The sequence below is a fragment of the Trachurus japonicus genome, chromosome 3 (genome assembly GCF_045865225.1).
Source record: "Trachurus japonicus isolate A0001 chromosome 3, Traja_1.0".
Classification (NCBI taxonomy): Eukaryota; Metazoa; Chordata; class Actinopteri; order Carangiformes; family Carangidae; genus Trachurus; species Trachurus japonicus.
The window spans coordinates 37,963,818-37,987,321 of NC_140909.1; the positions used below are offsets into that span (position 1 = coordinate 37,963,818).

Sequence of the window (23,504 nt, forward strand, 5' to 3'; positions counted from 1 at the left end):
CAGTGGCGGTTGCACAGACTTTTTGAAGGGCAGGGGAGAAAATGATAAATAAATGGCACATAATAGCGCGTTCCTCAGCACTGAAGAGGGCACCTTTTTAGCACGCGTCTTGGGCTTCCCTGGAGGGCACTTTAACACCGTGTTTTAGCTCCCAACCGAGGCCACTTTAGCACATGTTCTGGCTCCTAGATGTTAGGGGCCTCCTTGAGGGCACTTTCAGGGCTGCCACCTATATGTTTCAGAAAATGACAAGAGTCGAGACTGTAGCACCAAGGTCCTGCGTTTGGCCGGCGACCAACAGGTCAGGCGGACGAAAAAATTTTTGGCCTTTTTTAACAATTGATTTGGCCTTGTTTTTAAATATCGATACCTTAAGACTAAAAAAACGTCGATTTTGGCTCTGTTTATTTAACCAGCGTTGTTTTGGCCCCCATGAGGGCACTTTTTAGCACCACGTTTTGGCTCCTAGATGAGCACTTTAGCATGCATTTTGGCTTCCAAGGGGGCACCTCTTTTTAACATGTGTTTTAGCTCCCAAGAGGCCACTTTAGCTACACGTTTTGGCTCCTAGTGGGCACTTTCAGGGCTGCCAAGTTTCAGAAAATGACAATGGAGTGAGACTGTAGCGGACATGGTTGTTGTTTGGAAAATTTGGCCTTTTTTTAACGTTGATTTGGATTTGTTGATAATATGAATGCCTTTTTAAAACTAAAAAACGTTGTCGTTTTTAACACGTGTTTTTGGCTCCTCACGAGGGCACTGTAATATGTGTTTTGGTCTCCCAAGAGGGCACTTTTACATGTGTTTTGGCTTCCAAGAGGGCACTTTAACATGTGTTTTGGCTTCCTAGAGGGCAAGTTAGTACACGTTTTGGCTACCATGAGGGCAGTTTCTTTTAAGCACACGTTTTGGCTCCTAGAGGGCAATTAAGCACGCGTTTTAGGCTCCCAAGAGGGCACTTAAGCACGCGTGTCGGATTCCTTAGAGGGCACTTTTTTAAGCACACGTTTTTGGCTCCCAATTGAGGGCACTTAAGCACGCGTTTCAGCTCCTAGAGGGCACTTTAGCACACGTTGTGGCTCCTAGACGGGCACTTTAGCACACGTTTTTGGCCTCTAGAGCGGCACTTTTTGCTCACGTTTTGGCTCCTCAGTTGCCCATCCTCTTTTTAGAGGTGCACTTTCGCACACGTTTTGGCCCCATTGAGGGACACTTTAGCACTTGTTTTGGCTTCCCAAGAGGGCACTTTTTAACGCGCGTTTTGGCTCCAAGGGGGGCACTTTAACACGCGTTTTTCAACAATTGGGCCACGAGGGGGGGCGACCGCCCCCCCTGCCCCCCCCCCCTGTGCACGCCACTGATTTATAGGATCAACATTGATTGTCTTTTCTGTCTGTTTCTAAGGTACCTGGATGCATACCTCAAGACCTTCCTAACCTCTGCAGAACAACACTTTATGTTGAGTTTACCAGTGACATATTACATTATTTACAGATCTACCAGAAAAGGAGGCATGTACCACACATTGAGCTAGCTCCTCAGCGTAAGCCTAAAGATTAAGCATGTGGGAAAAGCACTCAAGGTGGCAGGACAATCTTCTATGATGCGCTATTGAAGACAAATATCAGAAGTCATAGAATTCAGAGATTCGTCACCACCACTTTGATTATGTCTTTCTGCTTTGATGTGGATCAAGAGTTTAAAGGGGAGGATTTGGCCCAGAGGCTCTAGGGCGATTCCTGTTGGGCTTTTGCTCCTATGCCCACTTTTATCAAACTGTCCACAGCACAGATTCACCTTATGAACAGAACACCCAAAATCAAAAGGCCTACATGGAAACTGGAGATTTCTTACTACCCATGCTGCTATCTTTGGAGGATTCTGGAAGAAATTGTCAAGAAAAATTCAGTTGCTTGCCTGCTATCAAAACATTGTGGAGGGACAAAATTAAAAATAATGTGGAGGCTCTGTGTGGCCATGATGAAAGTCATCTTAAAACAAGTACTTCTGGCCTCCACAAACCAAGCAAGCTGCTCCTCCCCTGGGTATGGCTGGTGGACCGGAATTATTGGTGGAAAACTAAGGGACCAATACACTATCACCCGCCATGGATATTGTGGCAGAGAAACATTATTGGACTCACACTCCGTACTTCGGTAGAGTAGTTTTTTTTTTGTACGAGATAGAGTTATGGTGGACCTACTGTGCTGCTCTCTTGGCCAGGACCCCTTGCCAAAAGAGATTCTGAATCTCAACGGTAGATTATTCCTGGTTGGTTAAAATAAAAGTGTTAAAAAATTTAAAAAAAATAGAGTGGAGGAATTTTAAAGAGGAAACCTATACAAGTCTGGTCGCTTTTCTCTGGGCCTTGTGCATATTTGTTTTCCAACAAAGCGGACGAAAAATTCAATCAATTAGGAGTGAGTGGATAACGACACTTTTATATTATGACGTTCAATGAGTGTATATTTGTGTAGTTTAATCTGTCCATCAAACAAGAGATTTACGGTTTTACGGGGGGCGCTGTTTCTGTGTCGCGGCGGTTTGACGCAATTATTAGTGACGACGCAACATTGGAAGGCAGACATTTAATATTAAACCATCACAATTACTCCAAAGCTGTTTAATATAAGGCAAAAAAATGTAGCATTGTTAAAGCTATATAAATCCTGCATAGTTCCCTCTTTTTAAATTCTAGTCATTTATTTCTCAAAACTTATTACTGGGTCATATCAATAATCATTGAAGAATAGTGCTCTGCGGAATCACCTCCAGATGAAATGCGTTTAAAAACTAAAGAGCTGGTGTTGGATTTCTGAAGGTGTTGTAAAAAACTCATATCCCTCATGGAATAGAGAATAGTGGACATTGATATGATTGCATCTTATAAGTACTTTCGTGTTAATTTACGAACTGGACTTTATTGATAATACCACTGTAAAGGGTCAGAACAGACTATCTGCTCAGAAGGGTGAGGTCGTTTGGGGTGAAGGGGCACTCCTTAAAGACCATCTATGACACTGTGGTGGCATCAGTTATTTTTTTTGTGTGGTCTGCTGGAGCAGAAGCATCTCAGCATCTCAGACAGGAAGAGACTTAACAAATTGGACAAGAAGTCCATCTTTGTCCTGGGGTGTCCACTGGACCTGGTGGAAGTCGTTGGAGAGAGGAGAATGATGGCCAAGTTGTCATCACTGATGGACAATGGCTCCAACCCCATGGACATTCTGACTGCACTAGAGCGCCATCAATGTCCGGCTCCTTCACCCAAAATGGGTGAGCTGTTCTCAACACAAAAACATGATTGAATTGGAAAATATTTTTCTTAATCATACTCTATTACAGAAATACTGCTTTATTTTTTACTGCTATTGCCATTTGCTGTTTATTATCTGTGCTATACATTTATTTGCTGTTGTCTGCTGCTGCAACGTTGTATTATAGTATCTTATCGGGTGCTCCACTACAAATATGCTTTTTTTGTTTCAAGTTTTTTTTTTAAATGAATAATATCCTAACTGACAATGTTTGGTTTGGTGAGAGAACAGTAGATGATGACTCTGTTGACTGCCATCAAAACTGTGTTGTGTTTGCTGCACCGTAATGAGATATAAATGAATATAACATGTCAAGAACCCACCACACCCCTTAGCATGAACTACACAAAAGCAACCTGTGTCATGAAGCTGACCTCAGATCAGCTTGGACCTGTCTGACTGAAGACGATGATGCATGTGCCACCATCTGGCACATCAGCACACCCTGCTTCACCGTTCCAATCACCCAGTCAAAGACATACCAGCACGGAGGGGGCAGTTTATCATCAGAACTTGCTTGCTTGCATACACAGCAAATGGGTAGCCCTTTTGGTTTAAAGGCTATGTCAAACAGATTCCAACTTTTTTTCTTCTTCTTTGGAATGTCTACAGTTTATCTAAGTCTATTTGCCACCTTGTGCGTGTGTGTGTGCATTGAAGTTATACCCTATCATCAGTTATACCCTATTAAATTCAGCCATTGGAAACCAGGTCAAGACAACGTTCAGACTCACTGCAGCACAGCTTCACAGTTTGAAGAGTGAATACCAAAAATAACAATATTGTGCAGTTCACCCTTACACCACTCGAGGGAGCTAGCATCAAGCCTACCTCAAGTGGGCAACACCAAACTTTGTGAGTGTAGGATTATAAAGTTGGCATATTCAATTGTGTTTGTGTTTCTCTTTTGGGAATTCACTTGTATGACAATATCATGTATTCCTTTACCTCTGTCCATCATTTGTTCTTTATTTCCATCACTTGAAGTACTCATGCTATGATTTATTCCATCATGATACTGACACTCAATAAAAGAGAGAGATTGATTTGTATTTTAAATAGACTTTTTGTTGCATATTTTAAGACATTTTGACTTTTAGAAAACAGAAGAAAAAAAACAATAAAATGCATTGTGGAGATATACCAACCATCCAGGAAACACCACACAGTGGAGCTCAAAGCACACAATAATAGGGATAAGGCACACAAAGTGCTTTCAAGACAAAAGAAGATGCAACTACTGATATGATATAACATCATCAGAAGAGAAAAACAGCAATATGTCCCACTGAGAAATGTATATGGTTTGGTTTCAACAAATTCAGCTATGTCAATCACTGTTTAGCCACATCAATGTAAAAACCATTACCAAAAGAAATAGGGTCTTTGAGTAATAATGAGCCTGTGGTCATGTGGACAAAACACCAACATTAAAACCTGAGATTGTTCATGAGTTCAGAGCCATACAACCATACACATGTTTAAAAGTAAGTCTGCAAAAAGAGCAGCACTGACTTGTCAGAGTGTTTCAAATAAAGCTCAAGAAAACACACTACAGTCTCAAATATCTGCTGTGCTCACAGTTATCAGACATTTTCCCAGTTGTTTCCATGGTCCGGCTGTGCATCTTAAACCGTGTCTTGTGTACACAAACACTCTCAATAGCTGTGGTCCTAACAGAAACAAATGTGAAATTTGACTTTGTTTCACTTAACTGTGTCAAAATGGAGCTTGAGACAAAGAAATCTTGCCAACAGCATAAATGATTTGTGTCCTAATGTCTGTTGAAAAACAGCAAAGGCTGGGCCAGGATACACAAAGAATAAAACATAAAAGCTGTTGCTAGATGCTTTCATCTGGTATTTCAGTATTTCCATTGAAGACAATCTTCCATAATATGCCATTATACTATAGAAAATGGTTATTTTTCATCATTACTAAAGAGTTTTATCATGTGAACAAGGTTTTACATACTTTTGTATTTTGTGCTCTGGTATGAAAATCATTTTGTAAATGATTTGTGTCACTTCTCTACTTCAACAATTGTGTTTTTGATTGAAAACTTGCACATATTAACCTTGAATCACCAGCTTCTGGATCTGCAGATACAGATTCAAGTCTTTGGGGTTCTCCTGCAAGTGAGGCAGGTGATATCACCTCCCAGCCCAACGCTAGTACCTTGAGTCACTTTCATCTGTCTCTCAAGTATCTCACACATGCAGCCCTGTGCATCTGAATAAGGCAGTAGCATGATATCAAAGGCACCATGTGAACATGCACAGCTCTGCACCGTGTGATGGGCCTGGTGCAATACTGGTCATCAACTTTTCCATCAATACCTATGGAAAGACTCTAAGATGTGATGAAAATCTATAGGGCTCTCTGCACATTGTCTACAGTGTGAGTAGAGCAGAGGCACAAGTTTAAGAGGGGTTTACGTTTTAAGCAGCAAGTAAGCATCAAGGAATTCAAAAAAACTACCAAAGACCACATTTTCAGGTAAACACACCACATTTATTAATAAAATAAATAAATAACTGATAGTAGCCTATTAATCGGTCAAAGTTCTTGTTATTGTTAACGGTTAATCATGTGCATCCCTAGACACAAGATGCCATTTCTCTCATTAAGCAGTGTTTCACACTGACACATTTAGAATGTAAAATGTTTGTCATTACACTCCGATTCCTGAGATTTTTAACCCTCTCTTAATCCTATTTGTTTTAGTTCCATGACAGGTGGCGTTTCTTGTTTTATTCAAATATTTATTTAAATTTTGTCAAAATGGAAATTATATTTTATTCAAGTGCATATTTTTGTTGTTGTTTTGAATAAAAAGGACATCTTTTGAATATTGCAGTACAATTTATAACATGTGGCCTGACCGACCTCAAAAAATGGACCTTCGAGCCATTGAAAAACATCTTTGTGGCCCTTGAAGATTTGTATTTGAGTACCCCTGCACTAGACTAAAGGAGCAGCAGAGCCCCTCTGACAGCTTCTCTGTGGAACTGCAGGAGAGCTGCAGGTGAACAGGCTGAAGAGCAGCAACGTCCTCTTTTATTTATTTAGGCCTATTTTTTTTTTCAGCGCTGTGATTCACATCCATGTCCATGTAGGCTACATTTATTGTCTGACCTTCCTCCATGGGGGCTGCTGCACATACAGTATACTATACTGTCAGTCCTCCTGTGTAACTTTTTTCCACAAAATATGACTGAAGGCACGTGGAAGTCTGCACGTGTTGACACGCCCCCATGAGTTGACGACATTAGGAGCTAATAAAATAAATAAATAACTGATAGTAGCCTATTAATCGGTCAAAGTTCTTGTTATTGTTAACGGTTAATCATGTGTATCCGTAGACACAAGATGCCATTTCTCTCATTAAGCAGTGTTTCACACTGACACATTTAGAATGTAAAATGTCTGTCATTACACTCTGATTCCTGAGATCTTGATATGTTTGTTTACCAAAGGACTCTATGGAGGTGCTGTTTTTTTTATTTTTTTGTTAATTGCTAAACTGAACATTTGGTTTGATTTTAGCATTCTTGATTTTTTAACCCTCTCTTAATCCTATTTGTTTTAGTTCCATGACAGGTGCCGTTTCTTGTTTTATTCAAGTATTTATTTAAATTCTGTCAAAATGGAAATTATATTTTATTCAAGTGCATATTTTTGTTGTTGTTTTGAATAAAAAGGACATATTTTGAATATTACAGTACAATTTATAACATGTGGCCTGACAGACCTCAAAAAATGGACATTCGAGCCATTGAAAAACATCTTTGTGACCCTTGAAGATTTGTATTTGAGTACCCCTGATATAGTGCCTATAGTGTCCAGTGTCCAGTTCCATTAGGTGAGATACTTTTTTAATTTTTTTTTTTATTTTTAAGCACAGAAAATTATCTTAACATAGTTTTAATGGCGCTCTACTAGCCTAACAACAATCAGGCTAAGTAAGTTACTGGTGAGGGCACCCTACAGTACATAAACAAGACCTACCTCCTCCCCACAGGTGCAGACAGGTGTCCACCAATTACAATACAGATAAGAATGAGAGGGGCTAACATGACTGGTTGTGTCAGGCCGCGTTGGTGAGACAGCTACTACTGTATCAAATCACAACAAGAGCATCAGCTTCTAGAATTATAGTTATTACATTTGATCAGAATCAGAATCATCTTTTTAAAGGTCCAGTGTGTAGCTAATATTTGTCAAGGTTTATTGGAAAAATCGGAATAATACTACCAATGAATATATTTGTACAATATATAATTGCTATAAAATAATATCCGTTTGGTTTTCATAGCTTTATAATTCTTAGAGAATTGCTTATGATTAGAGAGTGTCGCCATCTTGCGCAGCCATGTTTGTACAGAATGGAAAATCCAGCCAACCAGAGAGCATGTTTCAAGAGTTTTCACATTCATAAATAAACAATAGAATTATTTAATAGATAAATAATAGAATCTGAATGCGAGATGTCACTGTTTCCCCCTAATTTTACACATTGGACCTAAAATAAGATATAATAAGATTTATTTGTCACACACAATTACTGCAGTGAAATGTGATATTGTGCCTGCTTTCAGAAATAATAAGATAAACAGATATGAAGGTATAAAACATGAAAATGGCAAATATACAGTACGTGTTGCATACAAATAAGTACTATAATGTGTGCATAAAGTGAGAGAGTGCTGTTGTGCAAATGTGATGATCCTGAGGTTACCTGAGGTCTGGGGGGGGGGGGCTATACCTCAGGCAAACCCTGGAGACTCTTAATAAATAGTAAGGTCTATGTCAGTGTGCAGTGGTTTGTTTATCCACAGTAGCAGCACCTGACTCTGCCTGAGGCTGTGCATGGATGTTTGATTGACTTCATAAAATTAGCTCTGTTCAGCTGTAATGCATGCGGACATGCATTTGAGCACCAACTGTAGTGATGCTTAGAGCTTTCAGGTGTGACCAAAAGCAAACATATTGTAAAATGGGTATTGTGTGACACCCAGGCTGACCAGTTTTAGTGGGTAGTGGTTAGTAATAACAGTGGGAGGAGGCACCACATGATTCTCTGCTATAAGATAAAGGCGTTGCACTCCAAAACATTCCAGCCATTGTCAAGGATGGTACACACTGGTAATACTGGACTTTTTTATTTTTCATTACAAACGGGTTTGTGCATTTAGAGTTCAGCACAAAATCCAAGTAATATGTATCCTTTTAATTTTTTGTATGTTTATGGCTGTGAAAGCAACTACAACAAAGGTAAGTCATGAGTAATGTTTCCTAGAAAAAAATCAAATCAATTCAAAATAAGTTGCTATCTATTTTAATTTCAAATGATTTACACGCAAGGAACGGCGCATGCTCTGCTGCGACGGCACTCTCTGTCACGCGTCCTGTCGGCGTCCCGGTTGAGTTCGTGTTAGTGTTGTATGTTGATCAGTGACAGAGTGTGAAGACGAATTTCCCTAATGCCCTAATGCCTTCAGCTCCTGGATGTTATCTACAGCTTCTGAGACAACATGGAGTTGCTTGTGTGACGGGACATTGGGTTTTATTAATGTAAAAACATTAATAAAACTATACTGATACTGATTTGTTGAACATCAGAAGGAGTGCATATAGCCTACAAGCCTACAATAAGATGTAATTCATATCACAGTGGTGTCAGGAAAGACCAATTAGCCAAATATTGTTAGTCAAAATATAGGCCTACCTATAACTAGTTACTGCTTGTGTATGTTGATTTTAAAAAGTTGAATTTACATGTATGACATATGTTTGACCCATTCTGGGTCATATTAGAAGTCAACTTAAAGTCAAAGGAAAAATGTTTTTACTGTTCTCAAATGTAAAAATGGGTCACATTGGACCCTGTACATTATTTAAGGCTTATATAACCTGATACTGAAATCATTTTACATTGTGCTCCTAAAGTAAACAAACAAATTTTAGTGTAGAGCGCCCTTAATAAGCAATGTTCAGCTTTTATATACAAATAGGGAAGTTTAGGTTTGCAGCTCCCACATAAAGCATATGATTAGGACTGACTTATTTCACCAGCGCCGTATCGCTGGCTAAGATCCTCTCTCAGAGTAATGCTGAAACCGGTAAGCTTCATTATTTTGGTAGATTTTTACTTTTGTGAATGCTTGTTAATGCTCATCTTATCTATCTCATGATGTTACAGTATCTTTATTTCTTATTTCAAATTAGCCATAATGGAATGTCATGACTGGACTTTATGCTTCTTATGTGAGTTCGCCCTACAGATTAAAAGCATTAGATCCCTGTTCATCATTCAAACTGAGAAACAATCCTGAAATATTGCAATCATGTTACAAATAAGCTGTAGATAACATCCAGGAGCTGAAGTCATTGTAGTTCATAGTGGATTCTAAATGGAATGTGCTTTTAACATGCGTTTTCTCAATTTAAAAAAGGCATTGTAAAAACGTGTTTATTTCGGATACAAAGTGTGATCTCACTTGTGTCTTAGGATAGATTTATTTGTATGACCCTAAGGTACTTCCATGCCAAAGGGGACCTTTGCATCATGACTTGAAGTCAAAAGTCACTTAACCTCCCTACTACAAATGCTATTCAAATTTTCTCCCTGCAACATATAACTAGGCCTACTCGTCGTGACAGTCACACCTTCTCATATATTTTTGTTGATTTTAACTAATTTATACAATGATACAAACTAACAAAAGTAACAAGGATGGGCAGCAACACTATCAGAGTGTATCATAAGATTCAGGGAATGAAAACATTTTTTAGTCTGGATTTAAAGGGATAGTTCACCCAAAATTCAAATTGCACTCATTATCTCACCCTCATGTCGACTAATGCCTGGTACACACATAAAGACTTTCTAAATCTCAACCGATTTTTTATCTGTGAGAGACCCCACACATGAAGATAAAAAATCTGTGATTGAACAGTTTTGATTGTGGTGTGCTGCGATATTCCAAACACAGCACACCACACACATAAAGATTTTTCAGAATCTTGACCCTCCGGTCAGAAAACTCAGAAAGAGATCCGCAGCATCAGCAGCGATACCAGGGGTGTCGTTGTAGCTACTCTTTCAGGTCTATTTCTGGAATGGACAATGAGAGCGACGTCATTTTGGGGGGACACTTCAGCCTTTACAACGATCCCATCGGTGTGTGTCAGTGGCTATCAGGAAATCTCCCATGTATGCGTGAATGTCTGTGTGAACCTCATGTAATGCTAGGGCTGCACCGTGGCTCTCTGTGGGGTTGCCGGTGTTGTGCGGAGAAGTGGCTTGCCGCAAGCAGCATGCAGAGCTCGGCAAGCAGGCACTTCTCTGCACAACACCGGCTTTCCACACACAAGATGACTTTAGATTGAAAAAAATTAAAGACGTCTATATTTCAAGCTTGTTTGTAGCGGAAGCTCCTCTTCCTGGTTCGTTCAATTTAGATGGACCAGGGTCCTCTTCCTGGTCCGTCCAAATTTGGCACAAAAAAGGCACCTTGCTTATATCCTCTTAGCAGAAATAATAACAAAACCCAGGCCTACATGTGTTGAAGTGCAGGATCAATATCAAAACTATCAACTATCGCTTCTGCACACGTGCGCCAACATTTTTTTTCTTCCTTTTTTTCCTATCACACTGGCGTGAACTGTTCACTTGACAGAGCTGTGCGCTGTGGACGTGCATGAACAAACTGATATGTCGCACCAAATTTCCCTATGTAGATTAAACTGAGTAGACCAATCGGTTCATGGAAAAACAATAATTCATTTATGTAAATTAGGTGATTTGTGTAAATACAGAGCCCAGAGACAGCGTTGCTCTTCTGTCAACATCTGAACAAACATAACAACTAATCAATGAGACCAACATTTCTCTTCTAAACCAGTCGGCGGTAAACCTCTACAAACCTGCGGAGAAATTCTAATCAGCTTGTTTTCTCCCCCAGGAGACCGGCTGCTGCCTCTGAGATGACCTTCTGCTCCCACAGGTGAACTTCACTTCTACCAAAACATCGGAACTAACTTCCAAACAGGCGTCATTTGGATAAACTGACCACATGTTGGGGATCTAAACGGTTACTTTCTCACATGAAGAAATATCAAAACTTAAAGCAGAAGTAAGCGATCTGGTCGTTTTGGCTAACTTCTTGTCAGCAGATGGAGTTAGCAGTCCCCGCCCTCGTCCCTACATCACCACATTCACGCGCATCCCTTGGCTGCACACACAGAGAGGACCGCCCCTTTATGCCGTTCTCTCTCCACATTGGATAAAGGTTGTAGGATACAAGGAAAGTTTTCTCCTTGGCTTACAGCAGAGCAGAGTGACTGAGTCCATGTTTCGGACCAAACACTCTATATGTGATTGCTGTCGGAAGATATAACTATTTAAGACTTAACACAAACATTCTGCTTACTTCTGCTTTAGTAAAGTGACATTGCCTGGTTTGTCTGCACATGTGACCAAAGTAAACAAAACAATGTTAATTATTTCTAACATGTTAAATATTTTTGTGTTAATATAAGTCTTAAATAGTTGTATCTTCCGACAGCAATCACTTACATAGAGTGTTTGGGCCGAAACATGGGTCTCTCAGGGCGCACTCACACTAGGCCAGTGGTTCCCAAACTTTTTTGTCTTGCGTACCCCCTGAGCCGTTTTGCCATACCACAAGTACCCCCTCCCTCATACGTGTTGATGATTTTCCAAAAGTGGTCATAACGTAACACAACTGATTAAGAAACAAAAATCATTTCAATTTCTCTCTTCAATTTGTACAAAGACATTTTACACTATTCTCCTGCATTTTTGTTGTTTCTGGCTGTTGTGGTGTTTGTTGTGGTCAAATGTGTCTTCACAGAGTTGTAAGATTGTCACAGTATTAAAATTTCAAACTCAATGCCAATACTCAGGAAAATATTGAATATGAAATCATATTCAATACAGCAGCAGTGCCTCCCAGCTTATTATTATTCCATTATTTAATTTTTATTATAATCAAAAGGACCTATAACAGATGCTTTTTTGTTTTTTTTGATTAAATGAAAAGCTAACCCTCTATTGCATGAAATATTACTAAGGCATGGTAAAAAATGTTTTGCATGTTTTTATTACTTAAAATTGTCTAAATAACAGAAATATTAAAAAAAATCTTACATTTTTTGTAAAGGGGGGGTCGTTGGTAAATTGTTGCCATATGGCAACAATATGCAATCGTGGAAAGTCCAATAAATCAACATTTTTGACCAAAAACTAATTTTATTTAAAGCAAAACTCAACAAATCCATCTCATACTCAACCAAAACTAACAAACAAACATTTATACAATAAAAACATTGTATAATTTCAACAGTTATCTAAAATGTCTGAGAACCTGGAACCTGGAACCCGTCTCAATGAAGTACATTGAATCACTAATTTTATTTCATTTCATTCAGTTATCTAGAAGATATAAGTGCAAGTCCATTTAGATAATATGTTACAAAATACCTTTAATCTCAAAATATAAAAAAATATAATGTTTTTACCTTTAAAATATAAGAAAAGGTTGTAAACGTAGTCTTAGGGTAGGTTCATGCTATGTAAATCAATGGGACTCAATTGCGTTGAATGCACCAGGAATTTTCCATATTTGCATACTGTTGCCATATGGCAACACATGTATTTTAGCATATTACAAAAATACTATTACATCAAAACTGAATTAAATGTTAAAAAAATAAAGTTCACTATCCCCAGATAGTGATTTCAATTTTTTATTTGATGAAAACTTTCCAAAATTCTAAATAAAAGACGGTCTTCGGGAGCCCCACACAGTGATGTTCACATGGCAGATGTCCATGAGCAAAAGGGACTGGCAAACAGGATATCTTGGTAATTTGACCTCATAAATTGTATGTCCTTCAAAGTAAAAGCCCTGTTTTCACACCTAACTGAAAAAACAAAAAAAAATATCATAGCTTTTTAGAAAAATGAAGATAAAGTAATTGTTGCCATATGGCAACACTATGCAATAGAGGGCTAACTAAGAGTTGTGCAATTCCAGCGCGTTGCTATTGTTTCATTACATTCATTGCAATGCATCTCCTCTCCTTTGACGCCCCCCCCCCCCCCCCCCCCCACCCTCTCACAACACACACACATGCACGCAGACAGCGGAGAAAAAGAGAGGAGGGAAAACTAGTTGTGGCGCACGTACCACTTCAGTAATGGGTTTATGAAGTGACTCGGAATATCAACTTATCATTTTGGTAATAAATTAATTAATGTTTCTACGTACCCCCTGCAATGCGCTCACGTACCCCTAGGGGTACACGTACCACACTTTGGGAACCACTGCACTAGGCAATCGTACCGTGCCCAAGCACGTTTGCCCCCTAAAGTCCGGATTCTATTAATGGTGTGAGTGCAAGCGTTCCGTGCCTGAGCACGGTACACTTCCCTGGCCCGGCACGGTTGGGAGAGGTGTGCTTGGACACGGTACGCTTGGCCAGGAATGCGCACACGTAATGCGCTGCGGGCTCGTTCTCCACCACGTGTCTACAGCCGCATGTAAACAACAGTCACTTAACGATTAAGTCGCGCCGTAAACATCGCTAGTTAAGGTCGCTTTGATTAAACTTCAAGATAACCATGACAACCGGTCAAAGCACCGTTCTTTCAGCAGTCAGAGCGCATCCGCCGTGTTGTTATATCAACGTGATGACGTTTGTGTCGGAGGCAACCGTGCTTGAGCACGCTTGGGTACGAGGTAGTGTGAGTGCGGGCCAGCGGGGCACAGGGGAGGGGGGGCATTCGGGCTTCAGCACGGCACGGATCAACTGGCCCTAGTGTGAGTGCGCCCTCAGTCACTCTGCTCTGCTCTGAGCCGAGGAGAAAACTTTTCTTGTATCCTACAATTTTTATCCAATGAGGAGAGAGAACGGCATGAAGGGCTGTGTGTGCAGCCAAGGGATGCGCCTGAATGTGGTGGCGTAGGGACGAGGACCAATAGATTCATGACGAGGGTGGGGGCTGCTAACTCCGTCGGCTGACAAGACGTTATGGTGCGTTCAGGGCAGCCCGTAACTCGTGTTTTTCCGACCTGTGAAGTCGTACCAGTTCGATCTGGTACGTGTTCACGGGTCGGAAGTTACGAGTGGCCGTTATAGTGACTTTCACAGGTAAAACAGGTCAGAAAAACACGAGTGGGTTGCCTGGAACGCTACAAAGTCGTAAGTCGTGACTTGAAGCTGTAATTTACGGTTTCAAAAGCCTGCCTGGAACGCAGCATGAGCCAAAACGACCGGATCGCTTACTTCTGCTTTAAATGTTTAACCCTTGGATGCATGAGCTACCAATACCTACACTCTTCCATGAGTGGGGTCAAAAATGACCCCAATTAGAATCAATGCGTTTTTGCAATAAATGTCTTTAATTTTGGTTAAAGATGATGATTTTCATTATATTTTGGTCAACAAAAGAGTGATTTCATTTTTGACATGTTCATTTATCACTTTTTATTCACATTTGATCACAAAACAATCAATCAGGTATCAAAAATGTCAAAATCCATTGTTTGTGTGTCCGTCTATCTGTTTGACTATGGAGGATAAACAAAGAGCATTGAGTAGGTCCGGGGACCATAACACTGTCCATGCATATGTAAACACACAAACATCTTCTCTCTTCTCTCTGTGTGCAACAGGATCATTTGTCGGGCAAGGTCCTCGGGAATCCTAGCTGGCCTCCTATAACAGCCATGATACTTTAGATGAGAAAACATAAAAAGGACAATGTTTGAATGGCACACAAAACTACTGTATAAATTAATACGTAGCTATGTAAGTAAATGTCTGTGCATTTATATAAATATGTAAAATATAATATGTAATATTTATGTAAATACACAGACATGCATGCGCACACGCACGTGCACACACCACATCACATCAATAATCAATAATCGTATAACGGGTTAGCTTTTATTACAGGGAAGTTATAGATATATTACAAGTCTCAATCTCTACACAACAAATGCAGTAATGTTAGCTACCTTATACTAGCTAACATCAAAGTACTAACATTACTTTGCAGTTAAGCTAAATAGTGCCTACTTTGTAACAACAACTACTTTGTAAGAAGTACAAAGTAGGCTAATTTGATGACAATAATACGACGTAATACTATCACAGAAAAGTCATGGATGTGGAAAATAAGTTCATAAATGAAGATAATACTTACATGTATGTTGCTGCGTAAACATGACCTCCTGGGTGGTGAGACTACTGACATCAGATGTGTAAGTGGGACAGTAAATGTACACTGACAGTCAGTGTTGATAAGAATCAAAGGTTCCTTGGAAATTCCATAGGAAATGCTTGGGGTCGTTTTTGACCCCACTTATGGAAGAGTGGGGTAGTGATACAAAAACTGCAATTTCTTAAAGTTAATGAAATATTTTTTTAAAATACAAATGGCCTCATGTCACAAACATGTTTTATGAGGAATACCTGGAATATGAAATTATAATTACTTTTAATTTCAAAGATTTTGAAGAATAACAAGCCATGGGGTCATTTTTGACCCCACTTATGCATCTAAGGGTTAAAATCAATCACCAAAATGAACGTGTTAACTTTTGCAGCACTAAAAATGCATTAAACTGTTATGTCTGTGTAAATAATTTTATTTCTGTGTCACTTAAATGTTATTTTCTTGAAGGTGCCATTTCATCCACAAGCCAACAGAGAACTTTAACTTTCTTCTAATTTTATTTGCTGGAAACCTGTTCACATTGTCACAGCTATGAGGTATGAGGTAATCTCTTACCTTTCAGAGATATGTCTCCAGTGATGGTCTCTCAGTGACAACATTTTCTGTATGAAAATTAATGAGTGGCTCAGACCAGACCACCCCTACTGTATACTTTTCTCTTTGTGAGGTTGTTTTGTTTTATGCTGTCTTTATGCAAAAACGATTTCCTCTAGTGGAACATGTAGATCTCGGATAAACTCAACAATTATGCACTGTGTGCACTTTACAACATTTACATTATTTATTTTCAGTTTAACTGAAGGGTTTTTTTTGTGTGTGTTTGTGTGATTTTGCATCATTCCAGTTTTCCCATTGCAAAGTCATGGCTCTGGCTTCTGTTGTTTTTCATTTCCTTGCCCTATTTATGGTAAGTACCAAAAGCCTAATTTCAGCCAATGTAATTAATTTGTAAGAATTACTTCGAAATGGTTTTAATCCAGTTTCTTTTAAATCAGGTATTTGACAAGCCCCAACCTTCAAGGCAAACTGCCGTTGTCCAGTGAAAGAAAACTGATGGACGATGATTTCAACATCACCCTAAACTTTGGGTAAGGGATCTAACCTTTTTGGCCATAGGTTCGGAAGTTAGGACATTTTATTCAAATGGTGTAATATTGTTTAGAAACTTTAGTTTGTTAGTACATACATAACTTTTAATTTTAGGTAAGTCTAACTTACTTGACTTAAGGTTCTCAACATTACACAAAAATACAATTACATCCATCTGACATCCACATTCCATAGTTTTTGTTCTGCTGTTTTGCTTCTCTTTCCTCCTTTATTTGAGAAAGTTAGGGTTTACTGAACATACTACTCAAAGTAGCATATTGTTAGCAAACGTGTTGTGGTGTCGCTTGTGAACGTCTGTGTAGCACATTCAGTGAACGTACCATTCATCAGCACATTCACTGAATGAACTGTCACTCAGGGCTGAACATAGTGATAAACGATATGTTCACTGAATGTACTACACAGACGTTCACACATTGACTCGTTCGCAAACCTCAAGTTCACTGAACATATACTACAGAAAGTAGTGTTGTGTTGCTTGCAAAAATCTGTGTAGTACATTCAGTGAACGTATCAGTATGTGACATACTGATAAGTTCACTGAACGTTCTACACAGTAAATGTGAGCCTCAGGCCTGAATCATGAATGGTTCGGTTCAGTGGGTCAGACTAAACACTAGGCAGTCAGGGTTGCCGACAAGCATTGAATGATTTGGAACGGATCTCTTGAACGACTCTTTTTAATGAACTGATTCTAGTGATTCAGTACTCTAAGGGCTGGATTTACTAAGATCCCAGATAGCGGGCGCTAAATTTTTTGCGCCCGCTAAAATATTGCGTGTTTGGTTAGCGCAATGACAGCATGTGTGTCCATCTCTCTCACGCTCTGTTTAGATAAATAAACACAAATCGCTACAGGGCCCAACTCGTCATGTAGTGACGAACAGGCAGCTGCTGCAGCGACAATCACACACTTATAATATGTGTGTGTGCCGCCCATGATCAAGTGGATTATAACAGCGCGTAAAATAAATTTAACACGGCTGAAAAACTGTTACAGAATTACCCAGACGTGAGGAAATGCAGAAATGTAAGATCATGGGGCTCTGACAGGTACCAAATCAATAAACGCATAAGTTTTGTCAAAGTTGTATCAGTTACTACATGGTTTTCAAAATAAAGACGCAAAAATGGCCACCGCAATCTCTTCCTGGTTTGGTAATCACATTGCACGTGCTAAATCAATCTATTTGCATCTACTCCTCCCAGTATTTTGCACGTTCTGGCTGAAACGCCCATATTTACATATTCATCAAGGCAAACATGCTAAATGGATTGCACTTCCTATTTTGCCCATTTGAGAGACGCAATCCTTGGTGCGTCCGGTTAGTAGATCAGGTTCCACATGTGTTTGCGCGTGCAAACACGTTTGCACACGTTTTAATACACGCAAACCTTTAGTAGATCCGGCCCTACTGTTTGCCCATCACTATTTACTTTATGTGACTACAAATAGGGATGCTTAAGTTGTAAACCTGAGTTTGAGAGGTGCATTTGAACTCAGTCTCACTCAGATGACCAAGCAGCTGACTGTTGCAACCTCTGAGGTCACTGACACACAGGTATCAGATTATTAGGAACAAGGATGTTTGTGGTGTTCATAACCTACTTTATTGTCCAAGTCCAACACACACTGACAGGTTGACAGCCAATTTGAGTGCTCAGGGAAAAATGATGTGTCTGTCTGATTCTCTATCTCTATACAATCTGTCACTCTCGACCTTAAGGTCATGGGTTTGTTGACTCACCCCTAGGAGCCTCCACTCTCAAAATGGGGACATTTTCTAGTTTTTTTTTTTTTTCTTCCAATACCATTTTATCAAATTGATTTTAACAAAAGGTATTGTTAAGAATCAGTATTTAAGTCAAGGTATCACTGTCATGTTTACAATAGGTTTTAAATGATCCATTAAAATGACCCAGTCTAGACAAGTGGAATTTGTGTATATCTGACCTGTTTTGTTCAAAGTATATTAGATGAGATTAGATCAAAAATGATATCTCACGCACGGCATAACAAGAATGATGATTGAAACAATCAATCAGTGAAACTCTATTAGCTCTTTGACGATGAGACAGTCATTTACATACAATTTGGCATTATTTTCTTTCAAACAATTCATCCACTTAACTATCCATTAATGAAATTAAATTGCACATTTTAGAATCCTCCTTACACCGGGACCATTGACCTATAGAATATCATCATTTGTTATTGTCTTTTCAGAGTAAGAACAGACGTTCAGACGATCACATCTTGGAAAGCTCCCATCATCTGGGAGGGGGTGTTTAACCCCCATCTTCTCGACCAAATGCATGTCAAACAGAATTCTTCTGTGGCCCTCACTGTGTTTGCTGTTGGAAGGTTTGTACATTGTGTTTATATTATTTTTCAATACCTGGGTGCAGAAGAAACCACCGGAACAAAAAGTACAGTTAGACCAGTTACAGACTGAACATACGGTAAATATCATTCATTTGAACATTAGGAGCTTGTGGCCTAAAATTGATCTACTGAAAGCCTGGCTCGCCTATAATAAACCTCATGTAATTACGCTTTCTGAAACTTGGTTGAACAATAATATTTCTGATAATGAAGTTAAACTTGATAATTATGTTTTATATAGAAAAGACAGAGGCTCAAGAGGAGGGGGTCTCTTGACGTATGTCTCCTCAAACTTGGCTTCAGAACCAGTCTCACCAACGGTGAATCCTCTGCACTTTGAATGCCTCTTTGTTAAAATAACATTACATGAGAACAAACGGCTGATCATAGGTAACATCTATAAACCTCCTAATGCTCCTGCTGAAACTACCAAAGGTATTCTGACCACAATCAATTCTTTAGATTGCACTAGTGAAAAAATTATACTGGGTGATTTCAACTCAAATTGGTTAGATCGTTCCTCTTACAATGATCGTAATCTTTTTAATGGCATAAACCTAACACAATTGATCACTGAACCAACGAGAGTTGGTCCCAGTTCTTCCTCCTTGCTTGACTGGATCTTAGTTTCCCATCCTGACAGAATCTCACACTCTGGGGTATTACCTGACTCCTTCAGTGACCATTCAATTGTCTTCTGCGTCTGGAAAATCAAAATGCCCCATCTTCCTCCCAAATTTATCAAAGTTCGAAAAGCTAATAATATTAACCCTGAACTCTTTATCCACGATATTTTAAGTATAAATTGGGAGAGATTTCAATTAATACCATTTGTTGAAGACGCTTGGAACTTTCTATATACAGAATTCGTTGAGGTTATCAATAAACATGCACCCTGGACAATAATTAAAGTCAAGGGTCGACATCTGCCGTGGATAAAAGGAGATCTCATACAGTTGTTTAAACAAAGAGACAAGGCATGGAAAAAACACCGTACAACAAAGGATCCTGCTGACTGGAGCACTTACAAGGAGCTGAGGAATAAATGTAAAACACATACTAGAAATGCTAAAGCAAATTATTATAAAGATTGTTTAGCCACTGATTTTAAGAACCCAAAACAATTTTGGAGGAGAATAAATAGCATAACTAATAAATCCACAGGAAATCCCACTACGCATTTTAGAATAAACAATGAAAGTGTCAGCGAACCACTATCAATTGCAGAGGCATTTAGCCAGCATTTTTCTACCATTGGTAGTTCTGGCCCTCACTCCTACTCTGAATCTTTCCCAACTCCGAGTAGGTGTGGTAGTTCCTTCTCTTTTGGAACAATCACACCAACTGATGTCCAACGTGTTATTGATAATCTTAACTCTGGATGCAGTGCTGGTCCAGATGGTCTGGAGATTAAGTTTTTCCAATTGGCCTCTCACATTTTGTCATTTCCTCTGTCTGATCTATTTAATTTATCTTTAGCAACTTGCAAAGTTCCTTCATCCTGGAAATGTGCCAGGGTAACCCCTATTCATAAAGGGGGTGACACCACAGATGTCAATAATTACAGGCCAATCTCAATTATCAATTCCATAACAAAAATATTTGAAAAATTGATTTTTAATGAATTATCCTCATATCTTAATGACCATAACTTACTCTCCTCATCAATCTGGTTTTCGACCACATTTTTCGACCACCACTGCACTCCTAAAAGTTACCAGTGATATCTCATCAGCATTTGATAACAATATGCATACAGGCGCTATATTTATTGACCTTACTAAAGCATTTGATATGGTTGATCATTATCTTCTTTTGGACAAATTGTATTCTGTTGGTCTTTCTCCTGTTTCTTTATTATTTTTCAACTCTTTCCTTCATCATAGAAGTCAATGTGTCTCTTTCCAAGGTTGCCAGTCTGGTTTTAAGATCATTGATAAAGGCGTGCCACAAGGCTCATCCCTGGGTCCTTTACTATTCTCAATCTTTATCAATGATCTTCCACAAACTTGTTCTCATTGCCAAATTCATTTATATGCAGACGACACAGTAATATACTCGTCTAGCTCTGATATTTCGCAAATCCAGCATTCATTACAATCTGACTTTATTTCAGTCCAAAATTGGTTTTCTTCAAACAAATTACAACTGAATAAGAAAAAATCATACACCATGTTGTTTTGCACTCGACCCAATTCTTTACCTGCAAGTACTAACTGGTGTATTAGTTTCATTGATGGAACAGCACTAGTAAAAACTGAAGAATTCAAATACCTGGGTCTTTGGCTTGACCCACAGCTATCCTTTAAATGCCACATTGACTCAGTTTCCAAGAAAATCTATTTTCAGCTGAAATCCCTCTATCGGTCTATTGAATGCTTTTCCTTTCAAGTTCGTAAAAGAATCATAACACAACTGATACTCCCAATAATTGACTATGGTGATGTTATCTATCAGAACACCTCAGAAACAAATCTTCGTCCTCTTACTGTCTTGTATAATAGTTTATGTAGATTTATTCTCAGGTGTCCTTATATGACCCATCACTGTCATATGTACCAGTCCTTGAATTGGCTGGCCCCCAAGTCCAGAAGGCATAAGCACTGGTTATTATTTATTTTCAAGTGCAACTACTTCAATTTCCCTCTATATTTGAAACAATATTTGATTCCCTTCAGTTCACAATATAACCTTAGGCATACTGGTCAACTTTTCTTTTTTACCCCTAGAATCAATAAAGAATCTGGTCGACGTGCATTCAAATACAAAGCCCCTGCTGACTGGAATAATCTCCCTGGTTCAATTAGGTCCATATCCTCTCTACATCTTTTTAAATCAGCTTTGTTTACCTACCTTCAAACACCCTGCTCCTGTCTGTGATGTAAGGCCCCTTTGACATGAAGTGTAACTAATCAAATCAACTACTGTATTTATTTTATTTCATCTATTTATTTTTATTTTTTTACTGGAGTGTTGTATGGGGGGATTCAGGATCGATAGAGCATTGTAGTGTGTGAGTGTGTGTGAATGGGCGTCTGTGTCTTTATATTGTATCATGTGTCTGTTCTCTTTTTTGTTTGTTTGTTTGTTGTTTGTTCTGCTTACTTTCTTTGTATATTATAATGTACTAAGTATGATTGTATTTCCGTTGATAACATGGACCCCCTCGAAAATGAGATGGCACATCTCAAGGGGCTATCCTGTAAATAAAGTATAAAGTATAAATATTGTAGACCAACTTCTTACGTCACAATGTTTTTTTCCGACGGTAGAGAAAGAAGGGTATTTGTTTTATTCTTCCTTTTTAATGCCCTGTTTCATAGTGTTCCCAAGAATCCCCTGAACCCTACGTCATCCCTCAGATTGTATGTGCCCATTCAAATGGGCACAGACATTGTTTTCACTATTGGTGAACACTTCCACTTGTGCGGCATCATGTGCAATGTTCGGAAATCCAAAGAAAATATTTTACTATTGATGAAGACTAAAAGCGATAAGATGGAATGGAGAAAAAAAACATAATATTTATGTGGTATTTTTCACATAATTATAATTTATAGGATCAACATTGATTGTCTTTTCTGTCTGTTTCTAAGGTACCTGGATGCATACCTCAAGACCTTCCTAACCTCTGCAGAACAACACTTTATGTTGAGTTTACCAGTGACATATTACATATTTACAGATCTACCAAAGGAGGTACCACACATTGAGCTAGCTCCTCAGCGAAGCCTAAAGATTAAGCATGTGGAAAAGCACTCAAGGTGGCAGGACATCTCTATGATGCGCATGAAGACAATATCAGAAGTCATAGAATCAGAGATTCGTCACCACTTTGATTATGTCTTCTGCTTTGATGTGGATCAAGAGTTTAAAGGGAGATTTGGCCCAGAGGCTCTAGGCGATTCTGTGGCTTTGCTCCATGCCCACTTTTACAAACTTCCACAGCACAGATTCACCTATGACAGAAACCCAAAATCAAAAGCCTACATGGAAACTGGAGATTTCTACTACCATGCTGCTATCTTTGGAGGATTCTGGGAAAATGTCAAGAAATTAGTTGATGCCTGCTATCAAAACATTGTGGAGGACAAATTAAATAATGTGGAGGCTCTGTGGCATGATGAAAGTCATCTAAACAAGTACTTCTGGCTCCACAAACCAAGCAAGCTGCTCTCCCCTGAGTATTGCTGGGACCGGAATATTGGTGGAAACAAGGACATACACATCACCCGCCTGGTATGGGCAGAGAAACATTATGACACACTCCGTACTCGGTAGAGTAGAGTAGAGTTATGTGGACCTACTGTGCTGCTCTCTTGGCCAGGACCCCCTTGCAAAAGAGATTCTGAATCTCAACGGGATTATTCCTGGTTGGTTAAATAAAGGTTAAATTAAAAAAAATAGAGTGGAG

At 39.1% G+C, this 23,504-nt stretch overlaps 1 protein-coding gene and 1 pseudogene across 1 annotated transcript; both read left to right on the forward strand.

Annotated features, from left to right (window-relative positions):
• Positions 1 to 3,308, forward strand: part of LOC146990361 (alpha-1,3-galactosyltransferase 2-like) — a 7,276-nt pseudogene extending 3,968 nt beyond the window's left edge.
• A 12,273-nt stretch (positions 3,309 to 15,581) lies between these two features.
• On the forward strand, positions 15,582 to 23,371 carry LOC146990362 (N-acetyllactosaminide alpha-1,3-galactosyltransferase-like). The gene is made up of 3 exons (XM_085772993.1): positions 15,582 to 15,619; positions 18,932 to 19,069; positions 22,687 to 23,371. Exons 1-3 carry the CDS (start codon positions 15,582 to 15,584, stop codon positions 23,369 to 23,371), a joined length of 861 nt encoding a protein of 286 aa, XP_085629119.1.
• The last annotated feature ends 133 nt before the right edge of the window (positions 23,372 to 23,504 follow it).

Coding starts and splice junctions, on each gene's coding strand:
- LOC146990362 (XM_085772993.1), top strand. CDS start 15,582: ATGACCTCCTGGGTGGTGAGACTACTGACATCAGATGT. Junction 15,620..18,931: donor AGACTACTGACATCAGATGT/GTAAGTGGGACA, acceptor TTGTCTTTTCAG/AGTAAGAACAGACGTTCAGA. Junction 19,070..22,686: donor ACTGTGTTTGCTGTTGGAAG/GTTTGTACATTG, acceptor TCTGTTTCTAAG/GTACCTGGATGCATACCTCA.